The sequence below is a fragment of the Sciurus vulgaris genome (genome assembly GCF_902686455.1).
Source record: "Sciurus vulgaris genome assembly, chromosome: 15".
Lineage (NCBI taxonomy): Eukaryota > Metazoa > Chordata > Mammalia > Rodentia > Sciuridae > Sciurus > Sciurus vulgaris.
In genome coordinates, this window is record NC_136476.1 from 51088673 (window position 1) to 51106564 (window position 17892).

The 17892-nt window shown below is 47.5% G+C and overlaps 1 protein-coding gene and 1 long non-coding RNA gene across 2 annotated transcripts; both read right to left on the reverse strand.

Moving 5' to 3' along the window:
• Nucleotides 1–1165: 1165 nt before the first annotated feature.
• NOL6 (nucleolar protein 6) lies at nt 1166–16070 on the reverse strand. Its single transcript, XM_079113240.1, has 26 exons — nt 15911–16070; nt 15130–15333; nt 14931–15047; nt 10458–10637; nt 9948–10116; nt 9566–9700; nt 9323–9486; nt 9115–9235; nt 8842–8900; nt 8657–8758; nt 8362–8477; nt 8025–8202; nt 7733–7855; nt 7220–7368; nt 7002–7077; nt 6672–6812; nt 6413–6530; nt 6176–6330; nt 5844–6007; nt 5326–5478; nt 4771–4868; nt 3936–4060; nt 3730–3819; nt 3174–3368; nt 2959–3060; nt 1166–2752 (listed from the first exon to the last, which is right to left on the reverse strand). Exons 1-26 carry the CDS (start codon nt 15962–15964, stop codon nt 2603–2605), a joined length of 3438 nt encoding a protein of 1145 aa, XP_078969366.1. The 5' UTR covers nt 15965–16070; the 3' UTR covers nt 1166–2602.
• On the reverse strand, nt 13867–14921 carry LOC306645438. Its single transcript, XR_013759650.1, has 2 exons — nt 14496–14921; nt 13867–14460 (listed from the first exon to the last, which is right to left on the reverse strand). It is a non-coding gene; the product is annotated as an uncharacterized lncRNA (long non-coding RNA).
• Nucleotides 16071–17892: the final 1822 nt, after the last annotated feature.

Consider the following 17892-nt stretch of genomic DNA (forward strand, 5'->3'; position numbering starts at 1 on the left):
CCTGAGAAAGTCTGAGGCAAAGAGGTTGGAACTGCCATGTGAGGGGCTTAATGCCAAGCATGAGCAGAGTGCAGAAGGGATGGTGTTTGGGTTTCTGAGATTTAAGTCCTCTTCCCTTGCCACGTGGGGCACCTGATAAAGCCATTACAAGCCTATTCTATAGGTGGGGAAACAGCCCAGCAAGAGCGACTTAATCAGGACCTGAGGTAGCAAGAAGCCCACAGCTCACACACCTGGTTGTTACTGGTGTCTGCACCTCTTGGAGTCAACTGCTATAATTCTACCTGGGGTGCAGATTCCCACAAGGATAATCCAAAGTTGGGTTTGTGAAAGGGCCTGTAGCTTCTCCAGGAATGAAACAGAATGGTTTGAAACAGGCCTGCAACCCTTGGACCTCCCCAGAGCCTGTGGAGAAACTGCAGAAAGTCAGAGGAACCCCCAAGGTAAAACAGACACAAAAGAAGAGCCAAGAACAATGTGGACTGTGAGCTGCAACAATGTATAAGGGATGGGGTCATTTCTTTTGCTCAAAATAAAGCCTGGTACACTGATGTGTTTTTTTGGGGGGGAGGGACAGGTACTGGTGATTGAACTCAGGGGCACTCAACCACTGAGCCACATCCTCAGTCCTATTTTGTATTTTATTTAGAGACAGGGTCTCACCAAATTGCTTAGTCCCTGCTGTTGCTGAGGCTGGCTTTGAACTTGTGATCCTTCTGCCTCAGCCTCTTAAGCCACTGGGATCATAGGTGTGTGCCACTGTGCCTGGCCTGATGCTTATTTAAGGAACACAAGCCTGGTGTGGTGGTGCACACCTTTAATTCTAGTGACTCCAGAGACTGAAACAGGAGGATTACAATTTCAAGGTCAGCCTCAGCAACTGAGCAAGACCCTATCTCAAAAACAAAAACCCAAACCAAAAAACATATAGCACACAAAAAGATGTAGCCAACCAATATACTCCTAACACCAATTTTGACCCTAGACTGGACTGTCTGTCCCATGACAGTGATGGTCCACAAAGTCTAACAGAGTCCTCTTATAGCTTCTCATCATTTTAAGAACAAAACTTACAGGCCAGGCACCAAAGTCCTTCCATGACAGGTTCTGCCTTGGAGCTTGTCCCCTCATACTCAGAAGGGAAGGTAACAAAAAGTACCTCCTTTAGAGGTGGTATGATTGTAGCCCAATTCCCATACATACAGAAAACAACATGTAACTGTGCCCAGTGCTTATTAGGCACCCACACACACAAAAAATCAACCTTTTCTTTTTCTTTCAGACTCTCTCTTTCATTATCACTATCCCACCTGCTCTGGGAGAGTTCACAAATCATTTCTATTTCCTTGTGGCCTCCATCTGGCTGGCTGGGTGCCCCTTCTGCATACATCTGTTTCCTACTTGAGCAAAGCCCTATACTAAGTACCATAAAGAAAACCAAGAAATCTGTGTTCAAACATGTTCCCTGTTCTTATAGAATTTAGACACAGGAGATCAGGTTAAAACCATGTGAAAAGGGAGACAAGCCAGGAAAATGGATGGAATTAAGCAATTTAATTTTAAATCAGAGATCAAGACAATAGAAGAGTTCACACTGCTGTGCGTGTCTGCCAAGTGAACTCAACTGGGAGTAACTGCTCTCATAGTTCAGAGAGAAGGAGCACCTTAGGCTGGGGGCGAGGGCAGGGCTTAGGAGGGGCACTATTTGAGCTGAGTCTGGAAAAACAGCCAGGATTAGGGGAGACAGGAGCAGGGAGTGGTTGCCAGAAAGGGGGTGTGGCCCAAACTGAAAGAGGCAACATACCCCTCCTGGGGCCCCAGGAGCTCTAGAACAGAACTTGGGTCTTGCTCATGTCTGCAACTCCACTGCAAGGGCAGTTTGTGATATGAAAGGGCAGCAACACAGAGCTGGGTAGGACTTAATATCCTGAGAGGTCAGGGAGTAGCACCCAGTGCTTTCTGTATCTCTCCTGGACTGGGATATCAGTCCCCTCACACCTTCATCCACCCAAACCCCTCCTGCCCTGTCCTTTTCCACTGTCTCTACCCTGAGAAGCAGCAACACCAGCATGGGAGGGCACTGTGCCCCTTCAATGAAATCTATTTGTACACTCACAGCCCCCTTTCTACTGTTCAATGTTCAAGCTGTGACCCAGAGGAAGAGCCACACCTTCTCTGGGTTCCAACCAGGCCTGACACTATGGTGAAAGGCACACTGAGCGGGAAGGGGACAAATCCCAGGCACAAACCCTCCTCCAAATGTTTCTGGGAGAAGTCCAAGAAAGAACAAAAAAAAATGAAAAGGAATACAAGCCCATGGCTTCCAGGCAGATGGATCGCCTGAGTTCAGTTTCTTCTGAGCTGTCTCCTACTTGTCTTCTGGGAGTTCAGGTGGTCAGGCCCAGGGGGACTCCACAGATCTCAGGAAGGAAACATCAGACAGAAAATTGGAACAGGACTTTCTTTGGGGATGGTTCAATATGTTTAGGTCAGCAGACCCTCCATAGAGTGTCCACATGCACTGAGGGTGGCCACCCCATTGACATCTTGCTCCAGAGGTGCTGAGTCTGGCTGTCCACCTATAGTCTGTTCCAGGCTGGCATCACACAGTCCACCTCTCACTTCGGACCTCCACAGCCTGCACCAGGCCTTCTCCCATCACGGCAAAGTCCTCTAGGATCGCTTCTATGTTGGGCAGCATCACTAACTCCCCACCTTGAGACACAACCATGTGTCCCTTTGTGCTGGAAGCCTGAGAAAAGCAGAGGAGAAATGTGGGTTGAGATATCACCCTGAGACACTAGGCTGGGGACAGAATGCGGGTGGTGGAGAAAATACATATGTCCACACACACTGCCCCTAACCCAGATCATTCACAGCACAGACTACCCACAGACAAGCATGCCCACAGAGAACCACATGTACACAATCAGGAATACATGTCATTGACCAGCACACCTTGAACGGCTGGGGCTGGAAGCTTGTGGGTTTCCAGAGGACACCAATCACCTCTCCACCATGCTGGTCATAGAAGAAAAGGGCCAGATCCCCAAACACCTCCTAGGGAGGATCAGAACACAGGTTTAAGATTACACATGGGCACCTGGCAGTCTCCTCCATGGCCCCAGCTCTCCCTGAAGTTCTTCCCAGGCCAGCTAGCTTTTAGGCTCTACCCTGAGCTGTGCTAGATAGAGTTGAGGAGGATCATAGCCCAACACAGGCATCAGGGATGAAGTCCCTAGCTTATTGAGCAGGCCACGACAGAAGGAAGCAGCTGGAGAGTCCACAGCCTGGCGGTGCCGGGGAATATGGCGTGGAGACAGGTGGATCAGCACATCATATATGTCCAAGGGTGGTCGGAACACTGTCTAAGGAGAGAGCAGGCAGGAGTCAAAAGCGCCTCCTTGAGTACCATTCCACATACCCACCCTGCTTCCCTCCTTCCTCTGTGAATGACCATCTATCGTAGGCCTCTAGGCCCACATGAAGGCAAGAACAGTACGATCCACAGAAGGAAGCAGCTGGTGCCTGTTTGAGGCCGGCAGGAAGAGTAAAAGTTTTAAGTTCTGCCACTGCCAGGCAACATGGCAGCTTCAATCCCTTCTCAAGATTCAGCCTCTCCAAAAAAGGGAACTGAGCATCTTGTGAAGTACCCCTGAACTCTAAATTTCCAGGGTTCAAGGACAGAACCCCCAAAACCCCTAGAATCATGGTTAGTCAGAGGCTTACCCTGATGTCCCCAGGCCCCCAGGGATCCATGAGTTGCTTCTCTAGGACAGGCAGAGCCTTGGCTGCTAGGATCACAAGCTGCTGAAGGATCTGGTGGGTACAGAAACATCAGACTAGAATTGACCATGTGTCCCTCCTAGCTCTTGATGGGCCTGTTTTCTCTTGGGGTAGAATAATCAAATTTGGGCTCAGGCATGGGGTTGAACCTGGGCAGAGGGTCCATCTTGTGTCCACACAGAGTTTTTGCGGTCCTGGGGAGTAATAATGACCATAACAGGAAGTCGTGTCCGAGCTGCCAAGAAGTTACTACGAATCTCCACCTGCTCCTCCACTAGAGAAAAGAAAGAAGGTCCTAGATCAGCCTCTCCCTCCCTCAAAGACACATTTTGCTGCTCTGGGTCCTCTTCCTGTGTACCCAGCAGCTGATCATCAGGGATTTTCCATCACTTCCCTCAAGGAGCAAAGGGACACTGCATTTGCCTTAATCGTGTGGATATTAATCTCACAGCCTCAACCCAGAGGCAGAATTTTCCACTGCCTGGCACTCCATGTCTGGTTTCTAGGCCTGCACAAGCTGAGGCCTGCCCCTGGCCCCCTCCCACCCTGGGCTCCCACACACCTGTGGAATTAGGAACCTGACACCCTGCTCTCTGCTGTGACCCAGAGCTCCTCAGTTTACAACCGGAAATCAGCTAAGAGGTGTGGGCATCTAGTTGACGACTCATTGCTCCCCAGAAGATTGTTTACCTGTGTTCAGGATCCTCCTTCTACCCTCCTCTAACTTCCACATTCCCCCAGGGAGCCTGTTCACCATCCCAGTACAATCTGTCTCTGATCCCTCATGGGCAAACTATCCTATAGTCAGATTGATCTGGGCCTCTTCCTCATGATAATTTCCCACCCAAAGACAGACCGACTTAGATATCTGGGATGGAGAAGGCACAGAGAAAACCTAACAGACAGGGAAAACTCTTCCTGTCCTACTCTATAATCCATAAAGGGCAATTTTCTCAGCATTCTGATACCAGTTCTACCACTCACCTGTAAGTTCATTGTTGAGATTGACAATGAGGGGGTTGTTCTTCCAATCAAAGGTTGATACCAGGGAAAGGAATCGAAGGAATCCAACCTGTGGGGAGCTGAGTGGAAGGAGAAAATAAGTCTGGGATCCAGTCATACCCTACCCATCTAAGGATATCCCCATAATCTAAAGAGCCCAGATCCCTTAGTGTGGGTTGTGGGAGTGTAGGGTGTCTTAGAACCTCCCCCATCACCCTTTTTTTTTTTTTTTTTTTTTTTTTTTTTTGGTACTGGGGATTGAATCCAGAGGCACTCAACCACTAAACCACATCCCTAACCCTTTTTAAATTTTATTTAGAGATAGGGTCTCGCCAAGTTGCTGAGGCTGGCTTTGAACTCTAAAACCTCCTGCCTCAGTCTCCCCAGCCACTGGGATTACAGGTGTGCGCCACCACACCTGGCTTCCATCACTTCTTTATAGACACCCCTCCCATTTGGACTGAAGGGTACAGTGTAAAGGATAAAAGCCAGCCCCAAGGGGAAATTCTTGGCTAGGGAAAAGGTCGAAGGAATTACCTAGGAGGGGTAAAAGGCTCAGGGTGCAGGAAAAGGGCAGCAGCCACCAGATCCAGGCTCTCATCAGTGAACCCCTCACCTAGAAGCTGGGCTCGTACCCACCGCTTAGCCAGTCGAGCCACACCAGAGAAAGCAGCATGCTGCTGTTGGAGTCTGATGAAAGGAGGGAAGTGGCAGTGAGACTCAGGCACTCAGGGCCCAGGAACAGTGGCTCAGTCCCACTGCCACTACTGATTAAACCCTTACACCTCCTGTTGGCCTCCGTGGTAATGCATTACATTCATTATCTTATGTGCTCCTAACAAATACCCTAAGAGGTTGATCCTAGTGTCATTCCCATTCTACAGATGAGAAAACTAAAAAGTCCAGGGGGAAATCTGCCCAAAGGGACACAGTAAGTTGCAGGGCCAGGATTCCAGAACTTACACCCCTAACTATTACATCATCTGACTTCCCAGAGACATACTTACAAAGGAGCAAGGTCTACAAACAAAAACAGTTTGTGCAGATAGCCTTACCCATGCAGGGCACTGGTGAGCAGGGGCAAGTGCCTTGTCTCTCTCTCGAGACAGAGAGAGGCAGGTGTGTCCCTCAGCGAGATCATCCCCTGAGGGCTCCGCACCTCCCTCAGGATCTGAGGTTCCCGCTGATAGGCCACACAAATCCGGAACACAAACCCATCCTGTTGGAATAGGGAATGGGACAAGAAGTGAATGTCAGTCTGGGCCCTAGGGGTGCTCTGATACCTACACCCCTGCTCCCCAACCTGATGCTGACAGGGTATTGTCTTTACACCCTGACATCCTTGGAGACCTTTCCTTGGGAATTTCCTGCCCCACACAAGTCTGACCTTAAGGACATCAGTATGTGTGGCAGTGGCACGGCACTGCAGCCCATGCTGCTGAGTCAGCAGCTCTGCCAGGCGCAGCTGGAAGGCAGCTCGGACCCGGCGTATGGCCTCGGCTTCCTGTGGCCACTGACCACTGCCTTCCAGGTGACAAACCACTGAGGAAGAAGAGTGAGAGGTCTTATACTGCAGCCCAGAGTGGGATCTGTCCCTCCCATGCCCTCCCAAGAGCCCTCTTACTGGTCATGGGCTCCACATACGCTGGGCAGGGTTTATCCAGCCGGGGCAACAGAGATGCCCGTTCCCGGAGTTGCTCATAGAAGGAGCAGGCTGGTTGTACCGGGCTTGGTGGGAATACCTGTGAGATAAGGGGAGCTGAGGAAGGTGCCTGGGGTTGAGAGGGAATGACCAGACAGGAGAAGGGAAGGATACTGGGTGACTAGAACACAGATCAGGGGAGTCATGCAGAAGGGGTTCCTTCCCCTGCCTTGTACCTCACCTCTGTGTAGCGCAATACTGGGTGAGTTCCCTGAACGGCAGACACAGTCAGTGGGAGACCTTCCAACCCCCACAGCATGCGGCTGAGGTCGTCGTAGCAACGTACTGCCACTGCCAGGGCCTCCTCACCTGTGCTAGAGGTCTGAGGAAGAGAACAATCAAGAGGCTGAACCCTGTAAACCCCATAAGGGATTTTGCCATGGCTCAGGCTGGAGTGGAGCTAGCACCCCCCCTGCTGGACACCCCAGGAAATACATGCTGGGTTGTAAAGGGCTTTCTCTGTTTTACCACATCGATTTACCATCACTAGTTTTGACCTCAAGGCCCTTACCTCTTTCAGGCCTTGGATCAGCGCATCCAGGAAGCCCCCCACATAGTGGATACAGTTATCTGGGATGTCAGCATGGCTGAAGAACAGACACAGGCACAAGTAAGGGAGTGAAGAGCCATACCACCACTAGAACTGCTCACCCCAAGAACCTAGGCTAAATCCTCTTAGAAGCCTCTCTGACCATGGTTGCCTCCTGGCATGCAGATGCTAATACTCACAGTGCCAAAAGGTGGGTGACCACTTTGTGGGGGATAAGGCGCTTTTGGGACAGAGAAGCTGCCTCCCAGACCACAGCTTCCCGAATGGCTCCATCCTGGAAACGCCGAAGCTCTGAACGGGATCCCCAGAACTGGCGGAAGTCAGCAGCCTGAAGAGAGGCAAGGGTAGTGATATCTTAGAAATCTTCCTGAGAAGTTAGGTGGTGGTGGTGCATGTCAGTAATCCCAGGTACTTGGAAGGCAGAGGCACAAGTTCAAGGCCAGCCTGGGCAACTCAAAGAAAGCCTGTTAAAATAGAAAAACAAACCCAAAAAGGGCTGGGGAATATAGCTCAGTGGTAGAATATCTGCATGAAGCCCTAGGTTTAAAGGAAAGTAAAGAAAGAAAGGAGAAAACAAATGAGAGAGAGAAGGAAAGGGAAGGAAAAAGGAACCAACTTCTGACAGGCCTCAACCCAGGTGGCATGAGGGCAATTCACCCACTTCATCCAACATATATGATGGGGTTCCTCACCTCAGGCTGGTCAGCCTCTGGACCCAGCTCGAGGACACTGTTCAGTCCCTCAGGCTGGAGGAGCAATCCCAGGGTCAGGGTCCCAGAGTCTTTGTGCTTCGGTGGATCTTGACTGATGTCCCACTGTAGGGTATAAAGAGTCTGAGCTCAACCCAAGAATCCCCCAACCTAGACTGGAAACTCACTTCCCAGCTATTTAGAAAGGTCAGGCTAGAGGAATGCCATGTCCTTTAGGACCCTGGCTACAGCCCCATCATAGACTCACAAACTCTCCAACTTTTTACCATCTCACCTCTGGGACTGGGGGCCTAGAGTGGGCCAGCAGCTGTAGCCGGGACCCCAGACCCTTCTCCAGGAGGGTAGTTAGTGGACCCAAAGCAGCAGAGACATAATCACCACCATTGTCCTGCAGCTCTGGCCAGAGCTTCAGCTGGTGACATGCAGCCTGCAGGCGACTCAGTGGACGGAGACTGGAGGGCATAGAAGGACAAAGAGGGGGAAATCAGGGTCTGCTGGCCCCTTGTATCACCTCCTTCCTGGAAGATGTAAGCCACGTGCCTCAGGACCTTTGTCCAATCACCTCAGGAAGACAAGCCCCACCAACATATCCTGTCATTCCCTAAACTCACTGCAGGACGTGGTCAAAAGCCCGGATCATGGGTTTGGGGGTCATCAATAGCAGCTGGAATCCATCATCAGTTTTGCTGTCCAGCAATGCCATAGACAGCCGTGCCTCATGCTGCACCTGGAGCCACAAGGTAAGGAGGATCACTACTATACCCCTTGTTGACCTAAGGGCTCAGACCAGGAGATGTGCCTCACCTTACCTCTTTGGAGAGGAATTTCTGGGTCTTGGTACTAACAGAAGAGACAGAGTCTGAGCTGGGACATGTGGGGAATACAGGAGCAGGGGCCCAGTAGTACCTGGTGGTAAGTGGAGGCAGTTACATCAGCACAGAGGTTGAGACGGCCTGAGGGGTCCAAGAAGACAACAGGAAAGGCCTGGTGGAAGTCAGCCAGGGCTGGCTTGGGGAGCAGAGAGAAGCCAGTCAAGGGTTGGGCCTTACCTTCAGGCCTCCTGAAATAGATCTGGCCCTTCCCCAACTCACCAAGGAGGAATCTGAGCTGAAACATAAACTGATCCCATTGACTGTCAGATCTGTGGTAGCTGAGAAAATGGATATATCAAAAGATGTCCCAGCCCTAATGACCCTCCCTCAGTCTACAAATGCATGTAGGTATGCAAATAGGTAGCTACAAATGCATGTCTCCAATATTCAGTTTGCTCATCTGTCTGATGGCAAGGAACCAAATTCCTAATGGAATGAGAGCATTCTTGGCATGAGAGGAAACCTTGGTCTTTCCCAGTCTAGTCGCCTCACCCAGAAACTGCAAGACACTTCTTAGGACTTGGTAGCCGCTCATGGTAGTGTGGATCTTCCGTGTGGACACGAGGAAGGCAACCAACATGGAGACCAGGAATCCACTAAACCCACCCAGGCCCTGAAAGAGAGATAAAGAGAAAGGCCTGAGCTCAGATCCAGCCCATCACAGAGTTAAGAAGAGGAGGGTGGGCCACCTCCAACTCACCTTGTCTAGCTCTCTCTGCCTCAGCCAGACCTTCAGAAGAGCCACACCATCTTTCAGTCCTAGGGCAGAGCCTAGCACACTTGACAGCAGCTGCACATGGGACCCTAGAGCTGTATCCTGCAGAATCCATGTGTTGTAGTGGGGAGTAGGGGGCTCTAGTTTACCTGTGAGAAGAAAAGGCCATGAGAAATCTCCATCAGATCCCTTTTTTCCAGCACCACCTCAACATCAGTACCTGCTCACCATCCTCTCGAGGACTCTGCCCTCGGTACCAGGCAGAACGCACATTGTTCTTCGTTGGCAGCAAGCGGCATGGGCGGAAGAAATCAGATGGAGGGCATGGATGCAGACGTACAGTGACCAAGTGCTCATCCTTCCCTGGGTGGAGACAGGGACTGTTAAGACCCTGCAACTCTGGAACCAGGAGTCCTAGTAACTCCCCTCTCAGAGTTGAGAGCCCCATGCCTTCCCATTTTAAGGCCCCTCTCCCCCACCACCAACCTTGAGGTCCATGCCTCTCACCTTGGCCTTAAGGCTCCTATTCCCCTAGACCTGAGGACCCTGTGTCTCTCCCTTTAGATTTATCACCCCATACGGTGTCCTTTGCCCAGTGTGTGCTTCCCACCATGTGGCCGCAGCAGCAGTGAGGGTTTCATGTGGCAGCCATTGATGAAGGAGAAGCGAACGCTGCCAAAGAGGGGGTCTCGGGCCAGGTGGTGAGCCAAGTGGGCCAGGTAAAGAGCACGCTTCCGGAAATAGCGCTGGTTCAACAGGTCCTTATCCTGTAGGATTTCCTGAAGGGTCCAGAGAAGGAAAGAAAGGACCATGCAAATAAGCACTTGGAAGCTAAAAGGAAACAAGGTGAGATTCCTGCGGCTTCTCTGCTGACTGTGGAGTGCTTGAGCCAGGATTTGCAATACCATACCAATTCTTAGACAAGGAAGACAAAATTCCAAAGGGACACCTGGCCCAACAGCCCATCTAGGTACCCTCAGAATGACTACAGTGGTCTGCTTTTCTGATTTAGAATTCGGATTTCTATTCCCTGGCAAGGGACAAGTGGAAAGAGAGGAACCTAAGAATTTTTAAGGTGTCAAGTAGTCGGCTTCTCTATTTTCTAAGCCCTGGATCTTACCCTGGGCATGGTTAGTGCCATATCCACATTAATGTCTGGTCGAATGCAGGTGCCCAGAAGGTAGCTGCCCACAACAGTGACCTGGGCTGGAGGCAGGAAGTGGAAAGAGCCCTTCACAGTATAGGGCACTTGATGGAAGGGAACTTGAATTCCAGCAGGGAGCCATGCCTGGTCAGTGAGCTGTGGGTGCAAGGACAGTAACACACATAGATTCTACTGCCTTCCTCACATGGCCCCTCCATGTCCATTAGACATCTTAACATACCAATACATTCAAAACCAAACTCCAAACCTTCTCAAAACATGTCTTCCCCATGAAGGTAATTGCGTACCAGTTGCTCAAGTCAAAAATGTTTTAATCACCTTGATTCCTCTCTATTAAGAATACTCATTTTCTGGGGCTGGGGTTGTGGCTCAGTGGTAGAGTGCTTGCTTAGCATGTGTGGGGTACTGGGTCTGATCCTCAGCGCCACATAAAATAAATAAATAAAAAAGGTACTGTGTCCATCTACAACTAAAAAAACAAAAAACAGAAAACAAAAAACAAAGAATAATCATTTTCTTAGCCATGTGCAGTGGCAAATGCCAGTATTCCAGTGACTTGGGATGCTGAGACAGAAGGACTACTAGTTTGAGGCTAGTCTCAGCAATTTAGCAAGGCCCTCAGCAACTTAGTGAGACTCTGCCTCAGAATAAAAAATAAAAAGGGCTGGGCATAAGGCTCACTGGTTAAGCCTCCTTGGTTCAATTCCCATTACCATAAATTAGACAGATAGATAAATAGACAAATAAATAAATAAATAAATAAATAAACAAATAAATAAATAGGGTTGGAGATATAGCTCAGTGGCAAAGTGCCCCTGAGTTAAATCTCCAATAACAACAACAAAAACACCTCATTTTCTTTATCACCTTGAACTTACTGCCAGAACACAGGTGTCATGAAAACCACTGTTAAATCAAAGCCAAAATGGGAAAGGAGGGACTGGAAGTATAGAACGCTGGCCTACCATGGGCAAGGTCCTGGGTTCAATTTCTAGCACCACAAAAATTAAAACAAAACAACAAAAACAAATAAATAAAAACCCCAAACAAAATGGAAGACTCACATCAATGATATCATCACCAAACACACAGATTTGGGCAAATCCACCATTACTGTCTATCTGATCTACAAATGTGGTGGAATCGAGAAAAGGACCATCAAAAAACTTGAGAAAAAGGTTACAGAGTTGGAGAGATCTCCTTCCAATAAACCTCCTTTAAAGGACAGAGTCCTTATCAGGAACATGATTACAGTCACATCTCATGCTACTTGTGCTATCCTGACTGCCAACTTTGGTAAACTTGAAGCTGGTATCTTCCAGAATGGACAAACTCAAGAGCATCCTTCTGACTTATACATTGGTTGTGAAACAATTAATTTTTGGTATTATCAAAATGGATTCCACTGAGCCACTAGATGGATCTGGATGGCATCCTACCAACTCATTCAACTGGCAAAATTTGAAGGGAGTGGTGGAGCACACATATAATTCCAACAACTTGGGAGGCTGAGGCAGGAGGCTCCCAAGTTTGGAGGTCAGACTGAGGTCCAGTTTGAGGGGTTAGTAAGACCCTGTCTCAAAAAATAAAAAGGTTGGGGATGTAGATCACTGGTAGGACACCCTTGGGTTCAAGCTTCAGTATTATAAAACAAAACCAGCCAACAAACAAAAATAAAGCAGTGCATTATAAAATCCTCAGAAGAAGGGCACAGTGGTGCATGCCTGTAATCTCAGCAGCTTGGGAGGCTGAGATAGGAGAATCATGAGTTCAAAGCAGGCCTCAGCAATGGCGAGGTGCTAAGCAACTCAGTGAGACCCTGTCTCTAAATAAAATACAATAAGGCTGGGGATGTGGCTCCATGGTTGAGTGCCTCTAAGTTCAATTCCCGGTACCGAAACAAAAACAAAACCAAAACCCTCAGAAGAAAAGAGATGGGGGTCTCACTGTCACCCAGGATGGCCTGGAATCCTGGGCTTAAAGCAATGCTCCTGCCACAGCCTCCAAATTAGGTGAGACTAGAAGGCACACACCACCAATGCCTACCTTTAACTTTTCAGTTTTTAAAATCAGTACTTTTTTTTTCCTGCAGTGCTGGGGATCCAACCCAGAGCCTTGTGCATATGAGGAGAGCATTTGACTACTGAGTCACATTATCCCCAACCACTAAATCAATTTGTAAATAAATATATTATAGATATATATGTATATACACGTTTATAAAATGTTTATGTGTAAATATACGTATGTCAGACATATAAATACATATACATATTTTGTACATGTTTTACATATATGTTTTTAAATACCTTTGTTTTATTTATTTTTATGTGGTGCTGAGGACTGAACCCAGAGCCTCAAATGTGGTAGGCAAGCACTCTTTCACTGAGCTGGCCTCTATATATGGTTTTATAAATATATTTTTGTTACTGGGGATTGAACCCAGGTACATTATCATTGACCTACATTCATAGTACTACTTATTTTGAGACAGGGTCTCACTAAGTTGTCCAGCATGGTCTTGAACTTGAGGATCCTCCCGCCTCAGGCTCCCGTGTTGCTGGGATTATAGGGATGTGCCACTGCACCTGGTTCCTAAATCAGTGTTTTATTTATTTACTCACTTATTCACTTTTAAAATTTTTTAATACTGGGCATTGAACCTAGAGACACTTTTACCACTGAGTTACATCCCCAGGCACTTTTATTAATTTTTTTTATTTTGAGACGGGGGGTTTTTGCTAAGTTGCTGAGGGTCTCACTAAGATGCTGAGACTGATTCTCCTGCCTCAATTTTCCAAGTCACTGGGATTAAAGGAGTATGCCACACTACCAGCTTTAAATCAATTTTTTTAATGGAAATAACCTAACCACAAATCTGTTACATAATTCTGAAAACCATTAAAACAGTTGGGGCTCAGGGTATAACTCATGGTACAGTGCCTGCCTAGCAAGAGACCCAGTACAAGGCCCTGGGTTCAATCTCCAGGGCCACCAAAAACAAAATAAAACAACAACAACAACAACAACAACAAAAGAAAGAAATAAAGAAAAAAAAATAAACAGTTTAATGAGGTGGGGGAAGACTATTTATTTTATGATAAAAATGTATTCAGGGGCTGGGGAGATAGCTCAGCTGGTAGAGTGCTTGCCTTGCAAGCACAAGGCCCTGAGTTCGATCCCCAGTACCGCAATAAAAAAAAAAAAAAAAAAAAAAAAAAAATGTATTTTTAAAAAATGACCCACTTGTCTACTTTTCACTGTAGTCTGAGATATCACCATTTTTTCAGTGATCAACAGGTAACTAAGTAGTCCCCTGATTTTACCTTTGTTCTCCTCCATTGTACTTTCAATATAACCTGAATTTTTCCTTTTTTTTTTTTTTTTTTTTGGTACTGGGGATTGAACCCAGAGTTAATTTACCACTGAGCCACATCCCCAGACCTTTTTATTTTGAGACAAGGTCTCACTAAATTGCTTAAGGCTTTGCTAAGTTGCTGAGATTACAAGCATGCACCACCACGTCCAGCCTGAATTAGCTTATTTTTGGTACTGGGGATTAAACTCAGGGGTACTTAACCACTGAGTCACATCCCAGCACCCCCTCCCTTTTTTTTTTTTTTATTTTACTTTGAGGCAGGGTCTCACTAAGTTGCCAAGGCTGGCCTCTAACTTGAGATCCTCCTGCCTCAGCCTCCTAAGTCACTGGAATTACATGTGTACGTCACCATGGCTAGCCTGAATAAACTTTTTTAAAATGGGGGGAGGGGACACAACACACTAGTAGTAGTTTCTCATTTCACCTAGATTAATAGCCAAAGTGTTTATCTTAGCGTAGAAGGTGCTGTATGATACGCAACCTTCTCCCATAACCTGCCTAAATTCATCTCCTCCTATCTTTATTTACTCCAAAGAGATGTAGCACACTCCTGCCTTTGAGTCTTTGTATTGCTTGTTTCTCCTTCTTGGATGCTTACTCTTAGATACCTACACGGTTAACTGAACTCCTTCAAATCTTTACACACAAGTCACTTCAGTATGGTTTACTCTGGCCATGCTGTTTAAAATTGCAAACCACTCTCATTCCCTAATATTTCTAATCCCCTTATCTTATCCTCTTTTTTTCTTTTTCCATAGTACTGACCATCTTCTAACATTGCCATGCAGTCTATTATCTATTGTCTATAATCCCAACATTATAACATTGGCTATTTTGTTTATTGATATATCTAAGAATATCCAATTAGTGTCAGACACCTAAATGCTTACTAAGTGATAATACATGAATGACTGCAATCCCAGTTGACCTTCCTTGCAGTGAGAATAAGCTCCCTAGCACTCCAATGCCTCAAAAGACATAGCAAGGCACCTGTATGAGAGGCCCCACTGAAGGCCTTGCTTCCCAGTTTCCCAGGGCATCTGCCTTACTTCTGACTCAGAAGTTGAGGGCACCTTCTTGATCCGATGGTTGACTTCCAACAGGAAGGCATCAATTCGATCCTTCTTCTTTTCTGACACCCTCACTTCCTTTAGTAGCTCCTCTACCTGTAAAGAGAGTGAAGAAGAGTCCAGTGACCTCAAAGTCCTAGAAGAGCCCCTTGAACATAAGTCCCAACCACCCAAGTACCTGTAAACGAAGCAAACTGGAGTGGAACAGTATCTCAGTCTCCCGAAGGTGATTCAGCTCCTCGTTGGTAGGCTCTTTGTACAATTCTGCCCTGCTGAGCTTCACTGGCTGCAGAAGGTTCTCTGCTTGGGACCCAGTCACTACACGCTTTCTTGAGGATGCCTTCTTCCCTTTCTTGCCTGTGCCTTCCAAGGATGGTATCACCTGTGGCCAGAAGGGAGAAGTTAACATCAGGTCAGGTACCTAGCATCTGCTGCCTAAAGTGCCATGATAGACTGTGGGTAAAGGTTTCACCTGCTTCATCCTATCTTTGGACGTCAGACTCTGTAAAACTCTGGATAACCGTTACTTTGAAGAACACTACTGATCCCTAGACTGAAAATACCTTGAGTTGAGGGTTTCCTGTCTACCTGACAGCACAAGTGGAGCTCCGCTTGGAACTGGTAGAAGCACTAGTTGATTGGCTAGTGCCCCAAGCAATGCCGAAGCCCCTTGTATTTTTGGATACCATGAATTCCTGTTTCCTCTTCTGTTGCTACAGGCTTGAAAATCCCCAAATGGCTTCTCCACTCTTGCTTTATCCAAATTCTGCCGGGTTCACCTTTCCTAGCAATCTCGGACTGTTTCAATGTCCTAGGCTGGAAAAATCATGGGAACAGAACTCTCCAGAGTGAGCTGCCCTCATGTCTCTCACCAGCCAGCGGTCAGGCCCCGCCATCTCGGGGTCCGCAGCCGACAGGAGCATATATTGAGCTTTTTCCTCCCAGTTGACTCAACCCACCTCCGGGCCCCCAGCGGCTCCGCGGAGCTGCTCTCCTGTAGGGGCTGGCCCCATCACTCCAGTCCAGGTACACAGAACAGCTCTACACAGAAACAGCCTCCCACGTGGCCAGAAAGGCCTAATTCCAGGGCTCAAGTTCCGGGCAGCCCAGGACCATAGGACTGCACCGCTCCAGAGCCATTGGTTACTGCTTACTGAATCGTTCACCATTGGTCAGTTATTTTCCAGAACCGCCCATAGCGGGGAAGGGCCAAACAAGTTTCTCGGATTTACGACTTCTTTGCGACGTTAGACCGGAAGTCTGTGAGTAGCTTGGCAGTCGCTTCCTTTTCCTTACTTGCTCTGCTTAGGGAGGAGCCGGAAGGGCGGAGCTCTGTAAGGACTTCTGGTGGGGATTGTTTGTTTACATTAGTGGTTCCTCCCCTTTTCCTCATTCACTACATCTTGTTTTTTAACAAGTCTTGTCTCCCCCTACCCCCGCCACCGGTACTGGAGATGGAATCTAGGGCCTCGCACAGGCTAGGCAAGCGCTCTACCATTGAGTTTCCTTCCCAGCCCAAGTCCTGTCATTTCTTCCTCCAAAATATATTTTGAATTTATTCGTTTTTCATTTTTCCTTGTCTTCACTGTTGGGTGTAATCTAAGTAACATCACTTTGTGCTTAGATTACTGTAATAACTTGTCTCCAGCTTCTATTAAATTTAAACATGTTTCAAGAAAAATGTAATGAATGCCCATCTAGATTCACTTGGTGTTTATATTTTACAAAATGTGTTCTTTCTGTATAGATTTACATATTATTTTACAAAAAAGCGGAAAATTAATTGTACACAGCCGAGTGTAGTGGCTTGGGAGGCTGAGGAATGAGGATCCCAAGTTTGAAGCCAACCTGGGCAATTTAGTGAGGCTCTAAGCAACTTAGTGGTAAAGTGCCCCTGGATTCAATCCCCGTGGGGGGGGGGGGGGGGAGAAGGTCCCTCCCTCCCTTGAGGTGAGCTTAACCACTGAGCTATATCCCTAGCCCTTTTTATTTTTTATTTTGAGATAAGGTTCCCGCTAAAATTGCTTAGGGCCTTGCTAAGGCTGACCTCAAGCTTGTGATCCTCCTGTTTCAGCTTCCTGCTATACTGGGACTACAGGCACGCACCAACATTCCTGGCACTTGAACCATGATTTAGTTTGAATTAACAACGACGCAGCACCATATTTTTTTTTTTGTTTTTTTGGGGATACTGGGGAATCAAACTCAGAGCCTTGTGCTTGCGAGGCAAGCACTCTACCAGCTGAGCTATCTCCCCAGCCCTAGGCAACACCATTGAAGTCTGAGAAAAATCAGAGCAGAGAGATTCGTTGAGCTTTCATTCACACCTAAAAATGATTAAGCCCTGTAGTCAAGAATATCAAAGCATGGTAATGCTTGTAATCACAGCTACTTGGGAGACTGTGGCAGGAGAATCACAAGTTCAAGTCCAGCCTGGGCAACATAGGGAGATCCAAGACCCAGTCCCCTGCCCATCCCCACCCCCGGGGGGGGGGGGTGGCGGGGGGAAGTCAAGAACTGGTTTCTGTGGTAGAGTGTGTGCTTTTGCATATGAGAGATCCTGAGTTCAAGTCTCAGCACCATAATAAAATTTAAATAAATAATAAGAAATGTCAAGCCTGTGCCTACTGTCCATTATAGAGTGTTAAATAAGCCTAATGATTACAAATCAGAAACCTGGGAGAATGTTCTGGCCCTTCCATTTCACAAGTCAGTTCCCTTCATTTATTTAAGTGTAATTTCACAAGTTTCTCCTGCCCCTGTCCTGACCCCATTTAGAACTGTATTCTGTCCCAGCATTTTGTTTTAGGCACCCTCTTAATCACCTTGATTGATACTCCCAAAAACTGTAACAATGTTATTTGTCTGCTAACTTCTTCTTTTTGTCTGTTTCTGTCTTAGCTACTAGAATGGAAGCTTCATGATGGCAGGGACCAATTAT

Coding starts and splice junctions, on each gene's coding strand:
- NOL6 (XM_079113240.1), bottom strand. CDS start 15,964: ATGGGGCCAGCCCCTACAGGAGAGCAGCTCCGCGGAGCCGCTGGGGGC. Junction 9,701..9,947: donor ACTGCTGCTGCGGCCACATG/GTGGGAAGCACA, acceptor GTCTCCACCCAG/GGAAGGATGAGCACTTGGTC. Junction 3,061..3,173: donor TCTATCTAGCACAGCTCAGG/GTAGAGCCTAAA, acceptor GATCCTCCCTAG/GAGGTGTTTGGGGATCTGGC.